The sequence below is a fragment of the Mycteria americana genome, chromosome 2 (assembly GCF_035582795.1).
Source record: "Mycteria americana isolate JAX WOST 10 ecotype Jacksonville Zoo and Gardens chromosome 2, USCA_MyAme_1.0, whole genome shotgun sequence".
Taxonomy (NCBI): Eukaryota; Metazoa; Chordata; class Aves; order Ciconiiformes; family Ciconiidae; genus Mycteria; species Mycteria americana.
The window spans coordinates 139,059,188-139,082,509 of record NC_134366.1 but is presented as its reverse complement, the minus strand read 5'-3'; the positions used below and the strand labels follow the sequence as shown (position 1 = coordinate 139,082,509).

Genomic DNA, 23,322 nt, shown 5'->3' with positions numbered 1-23,322 from the left:
TTTGTCTTATCTGTGCTTTTATTCTCCTGCTTCCCTAAGAGTCCTTCCATCTGTTCTGAGCGCATGTAGCATAATGCTCTATTATTCCTCTTTCATAGGTTTTTGGCCAGTGAAATAACTTGTCTACTCCTCTGTTGACTCAGTCCAGCAACTCCTGTTGCAAGGTCTCGAGGAGGAGACTGGCTAATAAATATTTATGTATTTATTGTCTTTTCTGTATGCTTGTGCATCTGTTTGTGAAAGCTTCACCCTTTTGTTTTCCCCCATAACATTTTCCTGAAAGGACTTCATTTAAGTGAAAAGTCAATAGCAATACTGGTTTGCACAAACATTTGAGGGAAAGAAAATAGTCCAAATGACAAAAGACCTTAAAAAAAAAAAAAAAAGAGTGGAACCTCTTGGAAGCACCATTATTTTAATATCATTTATTTTTGCAAGCTTTGCATAAACGTTGTCGCAGCACATGCCGTGCCAGACTGTGGATGGAGCATGGTGGTGTGAGAGCCCCCTCTGAGCGTGCCTGAGGGTCCCAGAGCCCCGCTGGCACGGTGGCTTTGCACAGGCTGCAGGATGTTGAGAACCTGTGAAGATATTCACTACTTCACTGAAAACTGTAACTGCAACACATTGCGCTAGGTACGGTGTCTCTCCAGTGGGACCAGCCTTTTATGCATGATCTATTACACATGATTATGCATGTGTGCAACCGCGTGACTGCACAGCATAAGATAGGAATATCATACTCCTGGCCAGTAATACAGAAGAGAAGGGAATTCAGCCCCTGCTGCTGGTGTGCACCAGCAGAAACTCGAGGGAACAGGAGTAGGACATCTAAATCTAGTCTAAGATCACACCTTAATAGACAGTAGGGTGATACTTGAAGAGCCTTCACAAATTCAGGGACTTGTGGCCCTTCAGATGATTTAGCACTTCCATTTGCATCTTGTAGTCTTCTGAGGGGTTTTTGCTTGTCACAGGTAGATAAAAAAGCACGAAACTTGGTTACACTTCAGGGTTAGCTGTGTCATCTGACCACTGGTCCGTGAGTTTGGTGGAAACTTATTCCACCTGGTTTGGTGGAATAAGCTGGGGAATTTGCTGCTGCTGCTGGGTGCAGGGGAGCGCAAGCTGCTGCTATCCCACTTTGTCCAGGTGAATTTGGCTTTAAGTCTGGCCGTCTAGGAGTTCAGACCCTGGCCAAAAGTAGAGGATATTATTTCCCATTTATGAAAGGCCCCACCTGCTTTGTCATTCTGCTTCTGTCTTCATGTCTCGGTCCTCTACGCCTAAATGGCAGAGCGGGCTTGACTTCTCCATGGTGCTCTCTGCTCACTTGAGGCGCTCTCTGTTCCCAGAAGGTAGCTGAAGACAACCTTTTTTTTCATTAATGCCTGGGGCTGTGACTCTGTGTGGTCATTCTGTCTGGCTTTGGTTAAAGAGTAAGGATATTTTACACGGATGTGGTGCAAACTGTTACACATGTGTAGGGGAGTTGCCATGGTCAGATTCCCAATCAAGGATTTGAGAAGGCAAAAAAAAAAAAAAAAGGGAAATAGGCCATAACACCTCTAAAATTATTGTTTCTGGATATATTCTGCCTCCGTTTGGAAAGGAGCGATACAATCATTCGGTATAAATTGACAAGTGAGTATGAAGGGGTGAGAACATTAGTTTGACTCAGATATTCTCATCTCCTAACTGCAGTGAATGAGACTATTTTAACCCATGACGCTACTTCTCAGTCGAATATCCAGGTTAAATCTTGATTAGCAGCTACAAATACTATCAAAACTTGTCTCCGCCTAGATGGTTTTGAATTTTCTTTCGGTTTTTGCACTGTAACGGTAATGCCAAGATGGTTTGGAATTTTCTTTCTGTTTTTGCACTGTAACGGTAATGCCATTTCTTTGTAAATTTAGGGGTTTTACTGCTAGACGAGCAGGTTACAATGACATTAAGGCTCTTTCAGTTGTAATGCATAACATGAGAGGAAGATGAGGGTCGTGGGGGAACCGTGCACGCAGGGAAGGCTAGGTGTTAGCTGCAGCCAGAATGCTGCAGAAGTTTTGAAGCCTTCTCACATCAGAGGAGGAGAGAGCAGGAAACAGTCTGGGCTTGAACTAGAATGTGCTGCTTTGAGCAGGGACTTTCTTTGAAAGCTGAACATAAATTTAGGCTGGAAATTACCTTGTAGTAATTACTTTCTGGTAATTTCCAGACAAATGAGATTCAGGAAGAGTCCTCTGCTTTGAGAAGCAAGAGCAAGTAAGTTTATCGGGCTTCACGGTCAGGGGCTGATGATTTGATAGTCTGTGATAAAAAGAGAGAATAATGTCCTGGATAGGAATTCATATAATTGAATAACCTGTTTATAAGTAGCCTGTAATCTTGAGTAACCTGTTTATAATTGCAGTATTTTTCAGTACAAAACAGTTGAGAGTTTGAATAAAATAATGGAAAATATCAGCTTAGAGATTCAAGGTAGAATTTTTGTCCTGTTGTTAATGACAAATAATTTTCTTTGAGTTTTAGGTGAGCTTTGGGCTTCTACTGGGTACAGAAAGGGGATGGTATCAAGGAAAATACTGTATGAATAGTAGTGGATACATAAAATACTTAATCAAGATATAGCAGGGGAGTATCTGTCATAAAAATTTGCATCAACATAGTGTAGCTGCTAACATTATTTGAAGATGTCACCTTGAGACAGAACAAAATAGGGGTAGAGATTGTATTTATACGTATGTCTATAAACAAACTAACAGCCTCACTTTGTTGAGACTCTTTGTGCCCTGTGAACATTGAGAGCTGTCATCCAGGAATTATTTCATTTTGCCCACTTGTTCATATAATACGAAGACTATAACATTATAGTATTAATTCAGTCTTAAAACTGCAAAATTAAAACTGATTTAATAACTCAGCCATGTTTACAATGTTTCTATTCTGGTTTAATGTATATGGCGTAGCTCTTAACAAAGACTAGTTCAGTAGAGCAAACTTTATATGTATTTTAGATAATCAAAGTAATTTTAAAAAAATATTTTAAATCCTTACTTTTTGCATGCTTGAAGGTGCAATCTTTATGATTTATTCATAATGACTTTTGTGTTAGGAATGGCCAAATGCTAGGTCTCTAAATCCATATTTAAAACGGCTAGCATCTCATTCCTCATAGCACTCTTTACTGCTATATGTGCCGGTGACTGCATGACAAGCTGTGAACTCAGAAAGTTGTTACTTGGCCAGTGAACCACATGAACTTGTGGGTTCTGGTCTGAAGTTCTCTTTCTCGGCGGAGTTCAGAAACTGCCATGCAGTCCTTATTAACCACCTTTTGCAATATGGCTGACAAAACGGGGCACATTGCACTTGCTATCTCTGAGTGTCTTAAAAAGAAGTATCTTCACAATCGATATAATGTTAGATCAGCAGTTATGCTATCTCGGAATTTTTGTGCTTTTTTGCTCAGAGCTAGCATGTGTGTTATTATCTGCTACTCCTATTTTATCTGTTACTCTGTTGTGTTGTTTTCTTTTTAAATCTCATTTTTAGAATTTCATAAATGACTAGAAAAGAAAAATAAGGAAGAAAAATGTCCTCTGTTGACGTAGCTTATTAAGCTCCTTGGTATATAAATCAAATCTATATCAGTAATTCTAAGTAACTGTTGATTTTTTGCAGCAGATTAAGAATACGTTAGATTTCTTCTTGAACTTCTTGTTGATAATCTGTTTTATGAGTGACCACATGAGTGATTTTGCTGGCACTAAACGTTAGTAGCATATTGCTAAATCAAAGTCTGTCTCTATAATGCAAGTCTGATAATTCTGCACCTCTGTAAAGGTCTGTTTTAATAAAGGAAGAGCAGAAATGGGAACTATCCTGTTTTGCTTTCTGTGGTTTCTGCCATGACTGAGCACGCTGTTGGAAGTTACTGGCAAGCTTGCAATGTGTTCTGTGTAAATGTGGCAATATTCCCACTAACTGCCCAGTGTCATCCTGTGAAAGCTTAGGACACGTTGCAGAAATGTTAATTGTCGTGGAAAATGTGGAGAGCTGAAATCCAGAGCGTGCTTAAGGAGCACGCGGCAGGGCCAGATCCGTGCCCTTCCAAAGCCTTGCTTCCTTGGACAGCTCCATACAGTCTCTCATGATAGACGTGGATTACTGAGTTGCTACTGTGATAGAGTGGCAGACTTGTAAGCTTAAGAAATCCCTTCTTTCCCCATGATTCTGGGGGGAAATATGCTCTGTTGCAGGTCAGTTTTTGTCTTGGGCAAATGAGAGACCTTTGAAGTGAGAATCCACGTGGTGAATATTTCCTACTGGCTGTTTCTTCTCACTTTATTTCTTTGTATAGCAAGTTTTCATCCTCTTGAAATATTTTTAGGCTCAGATAGAAGGAAATACGCAGTCATTTTCTGGCATTTTGATTGAAATGCTCAGGGAATGGAGGGCTTTTCAGTTCCTATCCATCTTTATTAAATTCCCAACTAGCTGCGGCACAAGGTCTGTTAAGGTCACAGTTGTTCCTAAAGACAGCGTGATAGGGCTTATTTATTATCACCTTACTAACGGGTATCCAGATCAGGAATAATGTGAACAGCCTTTCTTACCCCAGTTTTTCATATATTCAGGAAATACAACAGCTGAGAGAGGAGACATAAGGAACAGTTGTTACAAAAAATTTGTGAGCATCTCAGTCAGCAACTAGAATTAATTTCCATGAAGGCGGCACTGCAGTGTATTTCATTATGTTTTCCTGTATCTTCAAAAGTCATATGTTTAGTAAAGAGCATTCAGTTATAAACATGGTTGCACGGAAGTATTGCTCATGAGTCATAGAGAGAGAAATTCCATTTTTATGAAGTTTTTCCCAAAATGGTATCTTTAACAAGGATCTGAGATCCAGATAGGTGGCAAACAGTGCATCTGAAGTAGGCTTTTAAACCAATGGCAAGAGAGGCATTTACATCCACTTAAAAATCTTTATCTAGGACAAATTTTGCTATAGGTCTCGATATTGTGTGAGGTGGCTCAGCGTAGTCCTTGGGCTGCTAGTTTGTGGTGATCCAAACAATGACATTTATTTTATAAGGGATATGGAAGAATTGTTTCTCCAGTAGAGAAGAGGGGAAGAGTTTGGAGAAAGCACATACTGAAATCTTCTACCCCTTACCCCAAGTTAGGTTGATCTGTCTCATCTTCCTCTCTTTTCCTCCCCCACAGCTGTCAGCTGTAGAGAAAAGCATCTTTCATTGTTATTCCTGAAAGTATAATTGCATTATGGAAATTAGGTTCAGATGACTTGCAAATTTTGGGGAAAGCTGGAGTAATCTATGAGGGAAGTATTAGTCTGACTGTAAAATGTAGCTGTGATAAACTTCTAAGAAAAAGCAGAAGATAATGTAGACGCTATAATTCTTGGTATCTAGATTAACAAATTGTGTAGAACTTGCTGTAAAAATCTGGTAGTTTCTGGAAAATTACTTGGGATAGACTCTTTGCAACAAATATTTTGTTGCATCTGTGTGTTAGACTTTCAGTATTTAGTTATGAAACAGATGTTGGATATGTTATATGCTGTGCCTTTAAGAAATACATTTGTATTAGAGTTGTAGTTCAGATCATGAGTGCACTCTTGAAGCGAACCTCTTGGCCACCCCTTCTTACTGCACATTAATTCACCTTGTGGGGTCTCTTGGACTTCATGTCTTTCAAAAAAGGTGTTCTGCAGGAGTGCAGCTAATGTTCTCCGGCTGCTGATGGGTGCTCAGTCCTTGGGACAAGACTAAACCTAGCATGAATAACCCCCCCCAAAATGCCTAAACTGTGGGTACTGGACCCTCTGCACCAACCATTTCACTGCGTGAAACTTTTCTTACTGGGCTGCACTGCTTGCTGGTGCGGACGTAGCAGAGTTTTGGGTGGAGCTAGTATTGATCTGCCGAGTTAGCGTGTGCAGACAAAACATCCTGCGTGACAATCAAAAGAAAATAGTGGGCAATTAGTAAAATCTTGAGAGATTGCATGTAAGTCCCTTGGATCAGGTCAGGTGAAGGAAATAGTGAGGCATGCGGAAATAAGAATTCGGAATGGCAAGGAAAGGAAGGTCCTTTGACAAAAGGGGAAAGTGTCTCTCCCTCACCCTTTGCAAACCTGGCAGCAAAAGGGTTTCTGCTGGTGATGGTTGCAATGATTGTCTATACCTATGTATAGACAAACATACGTGCACACGGGCACACCTTTGTCAAGATGACACTAAGGCTTTACATGTCGAATGGGGTGCAGTTTGCCTTGGTTTCCTTGGATTCACTTTCTGCAGTGTTACTGAACTGCCTCGCTGAAAGGTCAGGTGTGCACCAGCGCTGGTGTGTGGGAAGCAGCGACCCTGGGTGTCAACAAGAGCGAAAGCGGTCGGATGTTGATAGTAAGAGCAGCTCCGTTGTTTTCTGAAACGTCATCCTCAGTTGCTTTTGCTGTGCTGTAGCTCCAAAAGCTAGGTATGTAAAAATGGATTTGAGAGATTGCCGTGCTGATCTGGTAACTCCCTGGGAGTAGGTATTGTGCCTGTTTGCATCCGTGCCACGTCAGCCCCATCCTTGCTCCGTGGATTGGGATGCTGTTGTTACTGAGATTGCACTGGAGTAACTGAAAGGGAAGTTGGCTTATTTACTTGAGGCTTTATTAAAAGTCATTAATTAATAATTAATTATGAAGCAGCATGAGCCAGGAGAAAATCTCTCTTACTCTCGTTCCTTTTCACTCTGAGAGCTGTGTTGGGTCGTAGGTGCAGAGGGAATAAAATGTAAAAGCATTCTTTGAAGTATCTGGTGAGGACTGTGTCCCCTTTGTTTATTCAGGGTTGCTGAGTATAAAGTTGGTTTTCATTCTGAGGGGAGAAATCCACCATGAGGAAAGTGTTTTACTTCATTAGAAATTGTCATTTTTCCTCAGGAAAGTTACTTGGATGGGAAAAAAATTCGAACAGCCCTCAGAGAACCCCATTTTAAAATTAATTCCTTTTTTGTCTTATTCAAATTGCTGTCTTACAAGCCTGTAAATGTCTGTGTGACCTGATCTAAATGTGGACCCTTATTGTTGGGTCTGCAGGATTAAGAGGAATCAGGACAGGTGCAGAGAGTTGCATGGGGACTTCTGGTTTGTTACAGTGGCTCTTATTCCTTGGGGACAGAAATAACCCTCTTGATCATTTTATATGTATGTGTAAATCATAGCTGCCAGTACTTTGCATTGTTTGTGTACACAAATACATAAAATGCAAAATATCGATAGCCATGATTTAAAACATTTGCGGCAGATTTTTTTTTATTGAATTTGTGGCTGTAGTGAGTGTGTGTGCATGCGTGTGCAAGAATATTAGGTGCATATAGACTATATTTTATTTATATTTCTATAGTTAAAACAGAACCAATGAGCAGCAGTGAGATTGCTACTACTACTACCACAGACGGGTCTTTAGACAATTTCTCAGGATCAGGTAAGGAATAAATAAAGGTTTTAAGCTCAGCATTTTTTCATTTACTATTTTCTTATCCCATGTGGTCTAAACCTGTGCACAGCTGTTAAAAAGCCTTATGCACTTTGCAGCTTATGCCTGTTTCTGTTCAGCTTACTCAGACAGCGTAAGTCAAAAGGAGTTTTCCCCGAGTAAGGAGCATTACAGCATCAGGCTTATTAATGTCCATCGGTGTCTTCAGTGGGAGTCTCACTAGGGAGTGTTCTGGCCCAGAGTAATTACTCTTTTGTTTTCTGTGAGTAAACATACCTGCTTCTGTGATTAGTGTTGTAATTGAGGGGTAGGTCTTCTTCATGGATAGTAATTTATTATTATCAAGGTGTTCATTCTTTTGTCAGGCTTTTTTTTCTTCCTGGAAGCCAAACACATCTTAGCTTCTAACATACAGGAGACAAACCCTGTGAGAAAATCCTAAAATGTTTGCGCAGTTTTGCATACCTATGGATTAACCATGGTATTTCTAGCACATCGTTTTTATGGTGCAAATCAAATAAAAAAGGATCTAATACTATGTCGTGGGATTATATTTCCAGAGTAGCAAAATTTGACATCTTGCAACCGGTCAGGCTCCAAGTAGCCAACCCTTTTCTGGTCTCGTCACAGCCTCCATTTTCTGTGCTGTTGAGTATGAAAGTATCAAACCTGAAAGCCAAAAAAAGGTTCCTGGAGTATTTTAAATCTCTGAAAGAAGAAAAGTTAGCGTGTTTCATAGTAGCTACATACATCTGTGGTGATCTGACTAAAGGTCGGACCGTAACGTTTGAGGTATCTGCAGCCTCACAGGCCACAGAAAGAAAAACTCTCGGGTGTGGAGGGCACGGAAAGAGATTCCCTGCTTCCCTCCACGCTTTGCGAGCACTCCCGGAGTGTAAAGATGATGGATTTTCCCTGTAGTTGGCCAGGAAAGGGGTAGCTGGCGAAGGGTAATTATCCGTGCCTTGTTTATTTCCAAGTACTTAGCGATAGGGTCTGTTGTTTCTCCGACTGTCTGATTTTACAGTAGTCTCATAACCTGCCGCTGACCCCTTCCTGGCAAAGGCTTCAAAACCCACCTTGGGACCTAGAGAAGAAATGGCACCCAAACGGTAACCAGAGAGGGGAGGGCTCCCGAAAATAACACCCGGAGCAGAGCACGCCGGCACATCCGCCACGCTCTCGGCAGCACCCAAAAATACCGAAAGAAATGGGGATGGGTTGGCGTAAAGCTCTGTGTGGGCAGCGGGGGAGAAGCTTGCTATTTAGCCTCCTAGGCTTAAGTGTTTCACTAAGAAAATGTGCACATTGGTCGTGGCATCTTTATGCAATACTGAGTGTTTTGAAGGTCTGCAAGCATTTTAGAAAGCGGCTAAGATGGGGAAAAAGAGAAGGAAGCGTAATATGGTAATACATTGTCTGCATTATGGAATTATTTTTAAAAAAAGAGGCACGTGCTCTGAAGCTGGCCATATGTTTTCAATCGAGGCACGCATAAAGCTCCTTCATAAAATGTAGGTCTTAAAAATTCTAAAAGTTAATAAAATGTTGCACTTGAGATATCAATAATCCTTTGAAAATATGAAGGGAAACGTTTCCATTAGGAAATAGATTGTTTGCATTGAAAATGTTGTCTGTGTGCGAGCAAAGAATAAACTATTGCTCAGGAGTTGTACAAAGGGGCAATTTAGTATTTGAAATTTGCAATCAAGATTTTAATGTTAGGCATTCTTGTATAGTTCCTGATAAAATATTATTTTCTATCTAAGGTATCAATGATATTTGAATTTAATTAAAATCTTGATAATACTCTGAAATTCTATTAGGAAAAATAATATTTATCTTTGGTGTGTGTATTTACACTTCTGTGTGCTTTCTTTTCTCCTTGGTGCAGCAATTGGAAGCAGTGGTTTCAGCCCAAGACAAACACATCAGTTCTCCCCACCACAGATTTACCCTTCCAAGTATGATATCTTTTAAAAATAATAATAGTAGTAGTAATAATAATAACTGAAATAGGCAGATTTTAACCTCATTTAAAATAATAATTGGGTCCATCTGTTAAGTCATAATTTAAACCACAGCAGCTTCTAGGGAAAAAACAATATTTTTTTTTTTAATGCTAATAATGTATTTGAAAAATATTTGGAAAATTCTTATTTTACTTATTCTTTTATTATTGATTTCTTATTGCTGTTTTTGTCTTACAGTTTCTATTGTCTAGCACAGCCTATGATTATGTGTTAATGAAGTAGCAGGATTATGATAAGGCTAAAAATAAGTACACGCATGTCTGTCTAATGCAGTGTCTGTCCTATTTTCTGTCGTTTGTAATCAATAGCAGACCATACCCACATATTCTTCCTACCCCCTCTTCACAAACGATGGCTGCGTATGGGCAGACACAGTTTACAACGGGGATGCAACAAGCTACAGCTTATGCCACCTACCCCCAGCCCGGCCAACCTTATGGAATCCCTTCGTATGGTAAGAAACCATGTCCGTGTTACCTTATTCCAGAGGTAAATATTTTTTAGAAGAAGATTATGTGACCCTCGCGTCAGTGCTTAGTGGGACAGCTGCACTCTCGAGCATTTCTTGTAGAAGACTGGTAATTTCCCCGTTAGAGTGAGTGATGCTTAATTTTTCTATTAAAGAGCTAAGAAGCTACTCAAGAGGATGACTCTGTTTTGGGATCGAAGAGGGTGATTCATTAGGGTTTTATTGGTGCTATAAAAAAACCAGCACTGAAATGGGAAAAGAGATCTAGGGACTTCCATTACACAGGCACGGCTCCTGGTGACTTGCCGAGGAGCTCTGCTCTCCAGCAATGCAGTAGGGTATGTCGGTACAGAAAGGTCTGAATTTCAGCTGATCCAGATTACGGGAACCCAAGTGAATCAGTGAAGCTGTGCTGATTTTCAGCAGGTGAAAAACTGATTCAAAAAGACCCCCCCCAAAATAATCTCACTTTCAATGTTTTAAAACTCCCTGGAGGTGCAAACTGAGGTAAATTGCCACTAAAGCTCTGTCTGCCTGATGAAGGAGATAGTACTAAGTAGCAAATATTTCCAAAAAAATTTAATTTAAAAACAAGCTGCTGTGGGTGAGACCATTTTGCTGCCAGACTGTCTGCTGGCAGACCACATAGCAGTTCAGCAGTGAGGATGCATTATTAGAAAATAGGTCTTATATTCCTCTGGGGGAATATATTAAAAATATACAATCCACATGCTTTTAGCAGTATATTTTGTGAAAATACATTCAGGTAATGTAAATTTTATACCAGAAGGACAGCACGCACAGTACAAGCTGTGCCCCTTAAAATCATTAAAACTTTTAAGTGCAAAACTGGTGAATCTTGTATCCTGAAATCTGCAAGTTGAAATCCACTGGGTCTCAAGTATATCCTACAGCACATGACTGTGAACAGTAGGTACAAGAAATAGATTATTATTTCCCCTTACTTTAAAGAATGTGTTTCATTAATATGTCATCAATAATTATGATCCAAGGAAGCATTCTTCCTTGGCTACAGCCCTGATTACTTACTGCCAAAAAGACGGTTATAAACATGAATTGGATGTTTCGGTTTCAGTTCAAATCCACATATTTTAAACTTACAGAAACAAAATACTTTAAGGATATTTAAACTACATTTTCAAGACGACGGAGATGGGGATTCTTCCCCCCCCCCCCCCCCCACAAGCTCATGTTGCTGATGAGAGCTTGTCTGCTATTTCCAGCTGGATCAGGCGGTGTGATAACAGACGACCCCTTTCCCCACCGCACTTTTCTTGCCCTGTTTCTCCTGCGGACACCTCGTGTTCATACTTGGCTGGCTGCGGTGGCTTGGGCAGCCCAAACAGTGACTTTTTTGTTTTTTGCTTGGTTCCTCTGGATGAAATCCTGACCTCACTGAAGTCAACTATAAAACTCCCACTGACTTCAGCAAGGCCTTGATTTCACTACTTGAGTTTAGCTGTCTCGCTGTCGTCGGAGCTATAATTGAGAGTTGCTTTACTTGGCAACTGCTCGCCGGGGGTTAACTTGCCTGCCTGCTCTTTTGTTTTGTTTTGTTTTGTTTTTTCCCAGTCCATCCCCTGTGCCTGGGACTTCGGATCATTTTGCCTAACGCTTTACATTGCAGAGCTGCTTTTGACCACTGAAACCCCCAGCTCCTGAGCCAAGTGGCTTTTAATGCGTTTTGTTCTTTTCAGACAGTGCCCCGTGACTTGGGCTAAGGTGCTCCTCACTGATGTACTTTATAGGAGTAATATTTAAAAGCAAACAACTATTAAAAAGTTGTGGGACCTCACACCATATATATTTTTGCATATTTAAGGCACATCATATAATCCGTGCTCCCAAAATAAATTACATGGGGAACACTGGGGTGCTCATTTGCAACAGGCAAGAACCGAAGCCTTGTTTAGAGCCAAAATTCTACTCTTGGGTCTGTGGCTTAGACCCCATGTACCGTCTGCCTTGCCCTTCTCTCATCCAAGCAGAGAGCTTCCAGCAGGTATAAAGAGAGGAGACTTATGACATATGTGAAAGGAAAAACTCTGAGCTGGAGTCTTTCTTTTGTTTCTTTACTCTGGGGCTTACTGGAAGAAAAAGTATTGGTGAATTCCCATATCAACCTCCCTCGAGTTTCTCTCTGGGGCAGAATTTGGGAAGGTGCTGCCTCGAATGCACTTCTAGCCTCTTCATTTTTCCACTCCCCCCCTCCACGGTGGTGCAGGCGTGCAGGCAGGAAGGGGGGTGGAGGGGAATGCCACTGACAGCTGCCTCCCAGGGGCTCCTGGCTCTGGTTCATCTGCAAAGCCCCTGAGGAGGCTGGAGAATTTCCTGAAGCTCCCTCCTCCTGCCTGCTCTGGTACCAGCGTCTAGCAAAGGCTTCGCTTACCAACTTCTTTTCCTTCCAGATCCTGGCAGTTCCCTTAGGTTTTCTCACTGTCCCTTCCCACTTCCTTGCATACATTAGACTTGGGAGAAGGAGAAGGGAGCATCAGGGTTTGATGAGTGAAGGCCTTCTGGATGAGAGCAGGTGGGAAGAGTAAGTCCCAGGAGATGAAAGGCTCTTCATAGCATGGAGCTTTGCAAAAGGGCACGTCAGTGCCAAGTTGTCTTCACTCAAGTGGCATCCTCCTGCTGCTGCCTTTGATCGTCTCCTCCCGCTTCGTCTGAGATGGAGAGTTGAATCAGGCCGTTAAAGCTGGGCTAGAAATGTAATGCTTGATTTAGTTAAACTTTCTCTAAGCAATATTTAACCAGCATTTCAGAAGTCCTTAAACAGATAACAGTAGGGATCGCTGATACCAAAACGTCCATAGCAGGAGTTTCCCCTTGGAGACGAGGTGTCAGACTCGTCATTGTGATTGCTTAATTGTAACGTGAAACAGAAGAAGAAAGTAAGCATCAGGGAAAAACAAGCAAACAGGGTTAGTCTGGCAGTTAGCAGGTCTGGCAGAAGGAATTAAGGGTAATTAATGACAGCAGTTGAAAAATAATGATTTAAATGGCAGAAGAAAATATGCTGCCATTTGTATATAGGGAGATATTGAAGTTTTGCAAACACAGTAACTTCTCAACCCTCTTCTACCTTCAGACGTTGTTGTATATTGTTTTAAAAAAAAATCCAACCAGGAAATGGACTTAGATTAACAGTCATTTTCAAAGGAATCTGACTAATTCACACTTAGTTAATTCAGTTCAAATAACAGTGGTTTCTGAACAATGAGGTATCACTGAATGCCACAGTGAAACCTAAGAGTATTGTATTACTTTTCCATTGCTTTGGCTATAATTATTTTTAAATGGTAGTTCATGTTGGGACAACCTTATAATTAAAACTAAGAGACAGAGGCTGAATTGTGTGCGTTTCCCCAGTGTGTCACTTGCTGATATTTACTTGCTTGTTGCCTTACAAATTGGGGGAAGAATCCCTAAAGTTGGGAGGCAAGTCATTCATTTAATTGGACTTTGGATTCTTTTATTACTAAATTTGGAACTGAGTGGGTAATGTGATGTGTAATGGATTTCCCTGTCAGTGCAGATTAATGACTGTCTGCTATGTTTTTCCCAGTTTGGGAGATTGCTTCAGGAATAGTTCCTGTCTATTAGGTGTTTATTTGTTAAAAGACTGAATGCCTCCTATAATGTTTAATTAGCTTTGAAAATCATCATTACACTTAATGCTGCTCGTTCTCTTTATCCACTTCTAATTCCTTAGAAAGCCATTGCACTTGGAGCCGTGTAATTTTCGTGTAGGAATATTATACAATGCAAATCTCAGTTATGTCATTAATGGGTAGATGGCAGGAGAGCTTGGCTATGCTATGCTTCATTAAAATCATATGAAGTTGCTAATCTACCTCTGTGAAATGTCATGAATATATGGAAAAGTTAGCCTCTGGCAGGAAAGGAAAAAAGGAATAATGCAACTTCCTGTTCATGTATAAATTTCTTTTGCAGTTATTGGAAACACAGTTTTGAATTTAACCTCTCCCTGGTGAACGTCAGTTTTATGTGTGCTTTTAGACTGCCCTTACCCTGTTCATTTGTGCATGCTCTCGATATTCATTCTCTCATGCATGCAATAGTAGGTATACGTTAAAAATGCTGTTAATTAAGTGATTTTATTTTCCATCCCTGTTTGAATATGAACAAATAGATTTGCTGTCACTAACTGATTTAGGTGCATTGTGGGCAGGCATCAAGACAGAAGGTGGATTGGCACAGTCACAGTCACCTGGACAGACAGGATTTCTAAGCTACGGTGCCAGCTTTAGCACACCTCAACCTGGACAGGCTCCCTATAGCTACCAGATGCAAGGTCTGTATAAACAGATATTACCGTTAATTAGATATAGTTAATGCTATGGGTTTTTTTTCCCTCTTATTTCTTTACATTCTTAGGATAAAAATGAATGTTTGCTCGAGCACTTACCTCTGATGTTATTGCAGTTGGAGATGAAATGATGATTGCCTCTGCTGAGAGCAGCGACGGGCCAGCTTTCAGCAGTTTGGAAGATCCCTCGCTTAGTGACTTCATTAATTTTTAAATAGTGAAGTGTTGTAGTGTTATTACAGTAAAAATGTATCTCTGAATAGCAATAGTTTAACAAATGGTGAATGTGACAAAGCAAGTCCTGGAAAACGTGTCAGGATTATGAATTTAGGAAGTGCCAAATATAATTTGACACCTGAGTGTGTGTGGGGAGGGAGAAGAAGATAAAAATACCTAATGCAGCTGTGGAGGTAGCTAAGTAATGATTGAAGTCTGTTTCTTTGAAGTCTATTTAAAAGCTGTAAGTCTTTGTATGTGCGGGCTATTATTATCAATTATATTTTGTAGCCTCACTTGCCTGTTTAGTTTACTTAATATCTTTCCACCTTGTTCTCACAATTCCTTTTTCCCCTTCTGTATCGGGAAGTCAATGGGTGTGCCTGGTTCTGGATTTTCAACAGTTTAATGGATATTTTAAAAAGTCTTTGTTTGCTACGAATAGCTACTTTTGGATGTCTGCTGCAGGACTTTTCACTCCTGATTTTGACAGCTGAAATCAGGTGTGTTGTAGATTTTAGAACTGTTGAAATAAGTGATCACTCACAAAATTGGACCACATTTTTTAAAAGTTTAGCACCTCTCTATTATTATCGTGCTCCATTTAAACTCTGCGCCATCGTTGTAGTTGACTACACATTTTGTTAATGTTAGGTTTATGGTTGGACTCGATGATCTTAAAGGTCTTTCCCAACCTATACGATTCTGTGATTCTGTGTAAATGCTTCATGAAATGTCTTGAGGCAGAAGTGCTTTCAGAGACCAAGTGAAAAAGGTTTTGCTTTTGTTCCACGGCTTTAAGGGTATATTGATCCAGTCCTTTGCTCAGACACAAGAGAGATGGTTTTGGGTTTTTTTCTTACATCCTCTTTTGAACTGTGTGTTGAGTAGCTCCATAGGGCAGAAGCAACCAGCTGACATCTGAAGTATTGCTTACTTGTAGTGTGCTCTGACAAGTAAGGGGAAGGTAGTATAAGAGTAGTATGCAAACTTTCATCTACAGGCTGAATAGCGGTGACCTTCTACTCATCGGAGTAAATATAACCATAACCATCTTATTGGTTTTGCTTTCTGCAGATAGCCACACTAAAAAAACCAAACACACATACCCCCCTCTGAAAAAAACCCTACCTCTCTGTAGGAGAGAGCTCAAAATGCTTGCCAGCAGCAGCTACGAGGAACTCCTGGATCAACATTCCAGCTTTTAAGGAACTGATAATTCATGGTTGGTAGGAAATAGAGTTATTGAAAAATCATGTCTGTGTTGCCTATAATTTCTATTGCAGTAGTGCCTTCGTGCCACAGTCATGTATCGGGATCCTGTTGTGCTAACTTATACAGCCAAATGAAAATATAGCCCCCCGTAGAAGTTGGAGGGTAAGATAAAACACACAGGCTTATTAGGGCCTAATAGAACAATAAAGATGACACGGTTTTGGCATAATAAACAGTCGTCACCCCATATTGGTTATCTAACAGCTCTAAAGGTGGGGTTTTTGGTAAGATACAGAGCAGAGGGATTCACTAAAAAGGGATTTTAGGGAGGACAATGAATTAGTTTTGCAGATGTCTATGGGAAACTCATTCGATGGAGGGAGGAAAGGGGGAGCAGCATGGGATAATGTGAGAGAGTGCTTTTTGGAAAATTTTAAGAGTAAGTAGTGAGTTCTGGCATTAGTAGAGCAAAGCTAGGACTCAGTCAATGGGCTACATAGAGGTCTGTCATAAAGGGTATTGCTTTGTTTTCTGTGATATGCAAAATGTGTGTAAGATCAGAATTGTCAAGGTCATGAAAGGGTGGCAGTTGTCAAGAGATGGCACGGTAAGATCTTGGAAAGCATTTCAGCTGTACACACTAAAAGGCAAGGATCTAAAAATATTCTGCAAAAGAAATGTGTTAAAGATGACCCAGTTGTGAAGCTCTAATGAGAGGAGGGTCAGAGGCATTGATTTCATGATAGTATTGTCTGCAGGGCTGAGGGAGGAGGGGGTCTGAGCCTGGGTTCTGCTCCAGCTGTGCCGTGCTTGGGCTGAGAGCTGCCCGCCCGTGGAAGGCAGCAGGTCACTGACAGTCTGGCTTGGGTGGAAGAGCCACAGGTCAGAGTGGGAGAGTCTGGGGGTCCCCATGGTGTGTGGATGAGGGAAGGACTGGTCTCCTACAGAAACCTTACAGACCGTAAGAATGGAAATAAGGAGACTATTTCAAATGAAGATATTGGTGGGGTTGTTAGAAGCTAAGTAGAAAAGAATCATATTGCTGAACAGGTCTTTCTTGCAGTTAAATGTTGACAGTATATATCTATACTATACATGAGAATGTATGTCTTCTTAATGTTTTCATTAGGCTAACTTTTGAATTTGAAACAACTTTAAATTGACTTAATTCTTCCTTTTGATTGAACACATGTTAAAAGTAAACAGGAACATTTGTTTCCCTTTCCTCATTTAATTTTGGAAGGAGAACCTATTCATAGTTTCAGCTATTATTTAAGGACAAAACTGATTCTCTTGACGGAAGACGGGGGTAGTACTGCTGCTGTTCAGTTCTTTGTGCAGAAACCTCCAGAGAGGGAAATGAGTTTATTCTCCCTTTCCCCTCTAGCAGTATATGGGCAGGCTGCAGCCCCAGCCTTGTCATAGCCTGCAATAGCTGTTCTTCATCTCCTGTGTGCGGCTGCCGAGCTGCTAAATGGAGATAATGGGTCCCACAACCTACTTCACAACCAAGCGTTAGATGACAGCGTGCTCGGAGCCTTGCTGGCATTCTTGCCTGCAGTAAAGGGGATTTCCTAGCGGCCTCGCAGTTGCTGTGCTCGTGCTCCCTGATTGGGGTTACCTCGCGCTTGAAAGCTTTGGAGTTATTCTGGTTCCTCTCCCTGGGGTGAATGGCTCCCTGCAACGTAAAGGCGCTGCCTCGCCGTGCGTGTGCAGCCAATTAAACCCAGTGCTTTTCCTGACCCTGCTAAAATTACAGCGTGATTAGTCACCGAACAATAGCGGAGGGAGAGACTGCCAACTTTTGAAAATGATGAGGAAAATCGCTGCCTGTGACTCCTTGCTAAGGTTATTCTGGTAACTGGATTTTTGTTTGTTACAAATTTATCATCCCTATAATGCGGGGTGCGGAGTGGAGAGGGTGGAAGAGGACCTAGGCGATTCTGCCGCCCCGTCTTCCCACTCCCCCCCGCCCCTTACTTTAATGAGCATGTCCCTTAAGCTGTTTTTCATATAAATTGCTTCATGGACGTTGAAAGACCACTTACATGACTAATGGCTGTGGGAATGGGCCGTTATTCCTATATTGGCAGAGCTATAAGCATTGCTCAGTGAGGATAAATGGAGTGGAGAAGGGCTGGGGGAAAGGCCAAGGAAAGACCTCCATTTGCAAGTGTCTTCTTGAGTATACTTTGATTATGATAAAAGCGTGGCTTTTACCCTGCACCCGAGTATCTTACTGCTGGAAGGGTCCTAGACCCGTGATGAGCACCAGCATTGTTTTAGTTACCAAGACTGTGATGCTTGAGAATATATTAACCAATTGGTTTGGGAATTCATCCACAAAAAAGTAAACGTTAAGGTATTCGGTTATTATTATACAGTATAAAAATATTGTGCTGGATGGCTAAGCAGTTACTAGGACAACAAGGGGGAGTTTGCCAAGGATTTTTAAACACTGTAAGCAAACGGAAGAAACCTTGAGTTTAAATAGCCCATCTGGCCGTCTTAGGCTTTCCCAGGAGAGCTGCACTCAACTTCTGCCACATACATTGTACCCTGATGATAGACATAGCCCACGGCAAGGAGACTGAGCTAGGAAAGCAAATGGACTTCTGTGGCAAATACAGAGGGGAGGACCGCATCCCGCGCCTCGTGGCGGCACGGGGGCGAGCCCCGCGCCTGGAGCCCGCGCCCTGGTCCCAGCAGGGTCCGGCCGCCTTCCGACGCTGGCTGGGGTTCCCAGCTTTAATGTGGGTCTGCGCGCTTTGCAAAATAGACCTTTGACCTGCAATTTACAGCTTTTATCACATTTTAAAGCTACGTAGCGGGCGAACTTGGGGCAGTAAATCTCGCGCCTTTTGTAAAGATTCTTATTTTTGTGTTTGCTCAGCTAAGGCAGGAACAGCAGCTCTATGCCGTGCCGCAGCCGCTTATTTAAAAAACAAATGGCAAAATTGGAGTATTTTAAACACAACTTTAGGCCAGTAGTTCTGGGTGGCCCACAGAGCCGTTTCTGAGAAACCTGCTTCATGTTTGTTACGGTCTAGGAGACCCCTACCCCTCCTCCATAGGAGCCAGCGCTGACCATGAGATGAAAGAGAGAGGTCTGCGTGTTAGTATGTGTGTGTCTTTGTCTGCGAGGGAGAGATGCTGGCTGGCATGTAATTACTTTTCTCATTTGCTCTTGCAAATTATTTGCCAAACTTTCTGTGGAAAGATAATGTATTCATCAAAAAAAGTTTTGGGTTTTTTTTTTTTCTTCTTATAACTATGACAGCTTTTATATCTTTTCAGAATGGTTCAAACCGTGCACCTATAAAACTTGTGTTTGAATGCATTACTGCATCACTCAGAAATAACTACAGAAATAAAAAGAGACACAGTGACTTACATTCTTCCAGCCAAAGCACTCTTAGAAATAAAATAGCATTTCAAAGTTTTGCAATTTAAAATATTTTTCAGCTGTATTTTGGCTCTGGGGTTTGTTATAATAAAAAATAACATCTGTTTTCCAATTTTAAATTAAATTTAAAACAACATGTTTTTCTCATTAGTACTGTTTATCTGTACTATCTGCTAAACTTGGATGTCAACTCTTCTGCTGAAGTAATCTGATTTTAGTTCACAGGATTAGTAGCATCTATCAACAACCTTGCTTTTCGCTTTTGCACTAATAGCTTTTGCACTAATAGCAAATACAAGAGAAGTGTTTACAGTCATTATCACACGTTAAGTTTAAGCTTCATCTTTTACTCCCACTGCTGTTGGACATACTTCACATCTACTTTGAGGCTTAACTTCTGTCTGTTTTTAGTAACTTTTGCAATCAAAGCATTTAAATATTTTTCCTTCTGACTTCTTACAGCTAGGATACCTATTGGGTTTTTTTGTTTGTTTGTTTAAAAAAAGCAAATAGCTCACAAATGCCCTTTAGGGGTTGTACGAAGCATGCAGCCCTGCCTGCATTCCTCGCTGTTTGGAGTTGCAAGAAATGTCGCTTTCCCCAATGAGTAACTGCTGCATAGGATGTGGTTCTTAATTGAGTTGTGTCGGGTCCCTCAGAGGATTGGTGGGTCTGTACGCCTGGCTCCCTGTTGATTTCCATCCTTCCTTGCCTCCTTTGCTCACCTGCAAGCTTTTGCTCCCAAGGTCTCGGTATATCTTTGCACTAAGGCGGGTTTCGGTGGCGAGGGAAGCTGTAAACAACCCGCGCGCTTTAATGCGAGCTCCTTGCTGGCTGGTGCTCTCCCGCTGGACGAGTTCAATAGGTTGCCTCATTACAGACTTTCTGGTGGCTTGCGTAGCTTCACCCCGCGCATCCATATGTCTCAGCTGGTGGCTGTGTCACTCCCGGGTTATAACCAGCGAGGGCAAAACAGCTGAAAGGGGGTTGCTGCCCTTTTAGTGGAAGAGCTTCTCAGGTTAGGTATTAAAAAAGAGCCCCATCTGTCTATTTTTGGTGGCTCGTGAGGGGAGGAGGGAGGTGAAGGCGGTAATTCAGTCTCTGGGCTAAATTCAATCTTGGGTCTCCCTTCTCAGAGAGGTACTTTTTTTCCCTCGTGTCGTGCCCGGTAGACTCTGTCAAAAAAGAAGGAGGTTTGCAGCCCAAGGCTGTCTATGATCGATTAGCGAATCCTAATGGCTTCGCAGTCGGGCTGAGCTGTTTGGAGCAGGGAGTTATGGCTTTTGCCGTTCCTTCGGGCGCTGAGGCTCAGGGAGGGGAGAGGACCCGGTTCGCGAAGGCGGTAGGAGAAACAGAGCCAGTGGGCTTCGGTGAGGGGAGACGGCATCTCTCGGGACAAGGCCCGCAGTTATTGTTCAAGGAAAACTGAAAGTGAAGAAACCCTCATTACTTCCACAACGCTTATTCGGGATTATGCGGAGGGGTGGGATAGCCCAATATTCAGTCAGACCTGAGGTGGCTCCAAATTCCTGTCTAAATTTCAAGTTTTTCTTTTTATTGCAATAATGAAACACAGGGTGTCGGACGGATGAATTATCACTTTCCCTATATTAACATGTTATAGAGCTGATGACAACCAAATCGGTCAACATATGGGAAATATTACAAATATGCCATATCCTTATGATATAATGGCATGATGGAAGTTATTTTCCAATACTGTGTTTTAGTAATTCACGTAATTTTTCATTTCATTTCAGGCAGCAGTTTTACAACATCATCAGGAATATATGCAGGAAATAATTCACTCACAAATTCTACTGGATTTAATAGTTCACAGCAGGTAAATTTGTAAATATGAGTCAAGGAAACTTTGGCAAACTTAGAATTATCATCCACTGAAAAAATGTAACCCTTAAATAGCTTTTTGAATGAAACTAGCATAATTTCAAGTTAAACTAATGTTTATAAATGTTTTTCTTCAGTTCATCATCTTCCAATAATAGAACTAATTGTCTGGGTTTGATGTTCTTATTCACACATCTTCAGTAGTGTGCCTAATAAACTATTTGTATGAGAAGACGTACTAAATTATGTGTAATTTAGATTTCGTTTTACTGCCTCACAGCTTTAGGTCCTACAGCATCCAGTCCAGGAAGCATACGTGCTGAAAGTCTGACATGTGTTTGTAGTTATATTTTGGAATTTATACTAAAAAGTAGCAAAACTTTGATGGACTATTCAGTTGCTTTTTTGTCTTGCAGGAATATCCCTCTTATCCCAGTTTTGGCCAGGGCCAATATGCACAGTATTATAATAGCTCACCATACCCTTCACATTACATGACAAACAGCAACACCAGCCCAACGACACCCTCCACAAATGCAACATACCAGCTTCAAGAGCCACCATCTGGCATCACCAGTCAAGCGGTTACAGATCCTGCAGCAGGTAATTACATGGATTTTATGGTCCCTATGAAGCACGTTTTTGTGAGTTGAAAGGGGGTTGAATAGGGGGTTTTTTTTGTGTGTAGTCGTCGATTTTTTTTTTTATTATTTCTTAATCCTGAGCCTGTGGCATGTCTTGCACAGATTCTAACAGAAAATAGACTAAAGAAAAACCGGGATCAGTAAAAGTTTAAAGCTTGTATGAAATACAAGTTGTTTGTATTTATTTGTAAAATGCTTGTGTTAAAAATTGCAGGCTATGGGAAGATCTTTACACTAAACCAGAACCTGATGCTTTTAAGCTCTGTCTTCATTAAGATAAACTCCTTTGATTTTTCCTAAGAAAGACTGAAATGAAGAGGCCTTCAGACCATAGCCCAACTGTCCACTTGAAAGAGAGCTTTTGTGTTTTTCACTTTCGGAGGACATAATAATGCTTGTAATGGGGAGTTAAAATTGCACAAGTGTTTCCATTTTAAGAAAAGATTTTCAGTGGCTTGTCCTTCTTCCCAGTCATTTTACCTTTCTTGCTGGAATTTGGCAGTCCTTTACTAGTTGAGATATTTTTTGAACGTTTATGCCAAACTGCTCCGGCTGTTTTTGGAAATAAGAGGTGAAAAATACTTTTCCCATTATTAAAAAAAATTACATTTTTTAACAGTTCAAGCATGTCAGAAGTTAGTAGATGGCAGAACTTTGAAATCTGTCAGAGAGAAAGTCCAAGGTTGCAGATGTCTTTTTCAGTAATGCAGTAAGAAGCACCTATGATTTGGCAATGGTATCAGGAGGTTTTGGTTTGGATTTTTGTTGGGGGAGGTTGTTTTTAGTTTTCTTGAGGTACTTGATGGGACTGGTCTTGCATATGCAGTGTGAGCTTTAATATGATTTGCTAGGACTCTCTTGCTTTTCTGCATGAGTGTGTACCTGAAGAAAATGTATGCAGTGTTAGCTCTTTTGATACATTTGCTGAAAGTAAGTAAGGAAGAACATACAGCTGGTGTGTGTGTTTATATACACAAGATCACATGTGCGTGCCAAGAAAGGAATCTTTCTAAATATATGAATGTATATTGGAGTTTGCGGCTTTTAGAATACATGGATGTGTATTGTAGTCTGCATAATTACTCTGCTTTTCACTTTGTTTTTAATTTTTTTGTTTTGTTTTCTTGAGGGTTTTTTGGTTTTTCTTTTTAAGTTGGAAGCCGTAAGTTCCTCTTACCCCAAAAAACCAAATGTGATCAAGTTTTAGCTTTTATCAAGATACTAAAATTGAATCATTGTATCATCTGAGTCTTGATGTTTTGCAAAATCTTTGCATATATTTTTTATAGTAGTTGATACTTCCTAAAAGGAACCACATATCTAGAGAGAGGAGGTATATTTTTCCCAAGCTCAAACTTAGTGGCTTAAAGGCTGTCTTCCTATTTAAATAGTTTTCTGTGCTCTATAAAGCCTGGACAGAACTTTTCTATCATCAGGTCCTTTTTAAGAAGTTTTTCTTTTCTCCCTCAAATCTTCCACACTCTTGTTAAGAAAGTTTTGTCTAAAAATTTGAAAGAAGTTGGTGGCATTTCTCATGGATGGGTCCTGCACCTAAGCCCTTTTCTAGTTTATGCTTTCATGTATTGAAAGCTGTACATCCATGGGTGCCCCACCACTGCTC

The 23,322-nt window shown here is 40.9% G+C and overlaps 1 protein-coding gene across 3 annotated transcripts in view; it reads left to right on the top strand.

Annotated features, from left to right (window-relative positions):
* Positions 1-23,322, top strand: part of EYA1 (EYA transcriptional coactivator and phosphatase 1) — a 92,334-nt gene that overhangs the window by 13,056 nt on the left and 55,956 nt on the right. Inside the window, exons 5-10 of one of the 3 annotated variants that reach the window (XM_075494802.1) lie at positions 7,424-7,504; positions 9,411-9,480; positions 9,858-10,003; positions 14,235-14,357; positions 20,970-21,052; positions 21,474-21,660. In XM_075494802.1, coding sequence (XP_075350917.1) covers positions 7,424-7,504; positions 9,411-9,480; positions 9,858-10,003; positions 14,235-14,357; positions 20,970-21,052; positions 21,474-21,660 — 690 coding nt within the window. Of the gene's footprint in view, positions 1-7,423; positions 7,505-9,410; positions 9,481-9,857; positions 10,004-14,219; positions 14,358-20,969; positions 21,053-21,473; positions 21,661-23,322 lie in introns of all 3 variants that reach the window. The other 2 variants (XM_075494801.1, XM_075494803.1) reach the window with 2 other exon arrangements.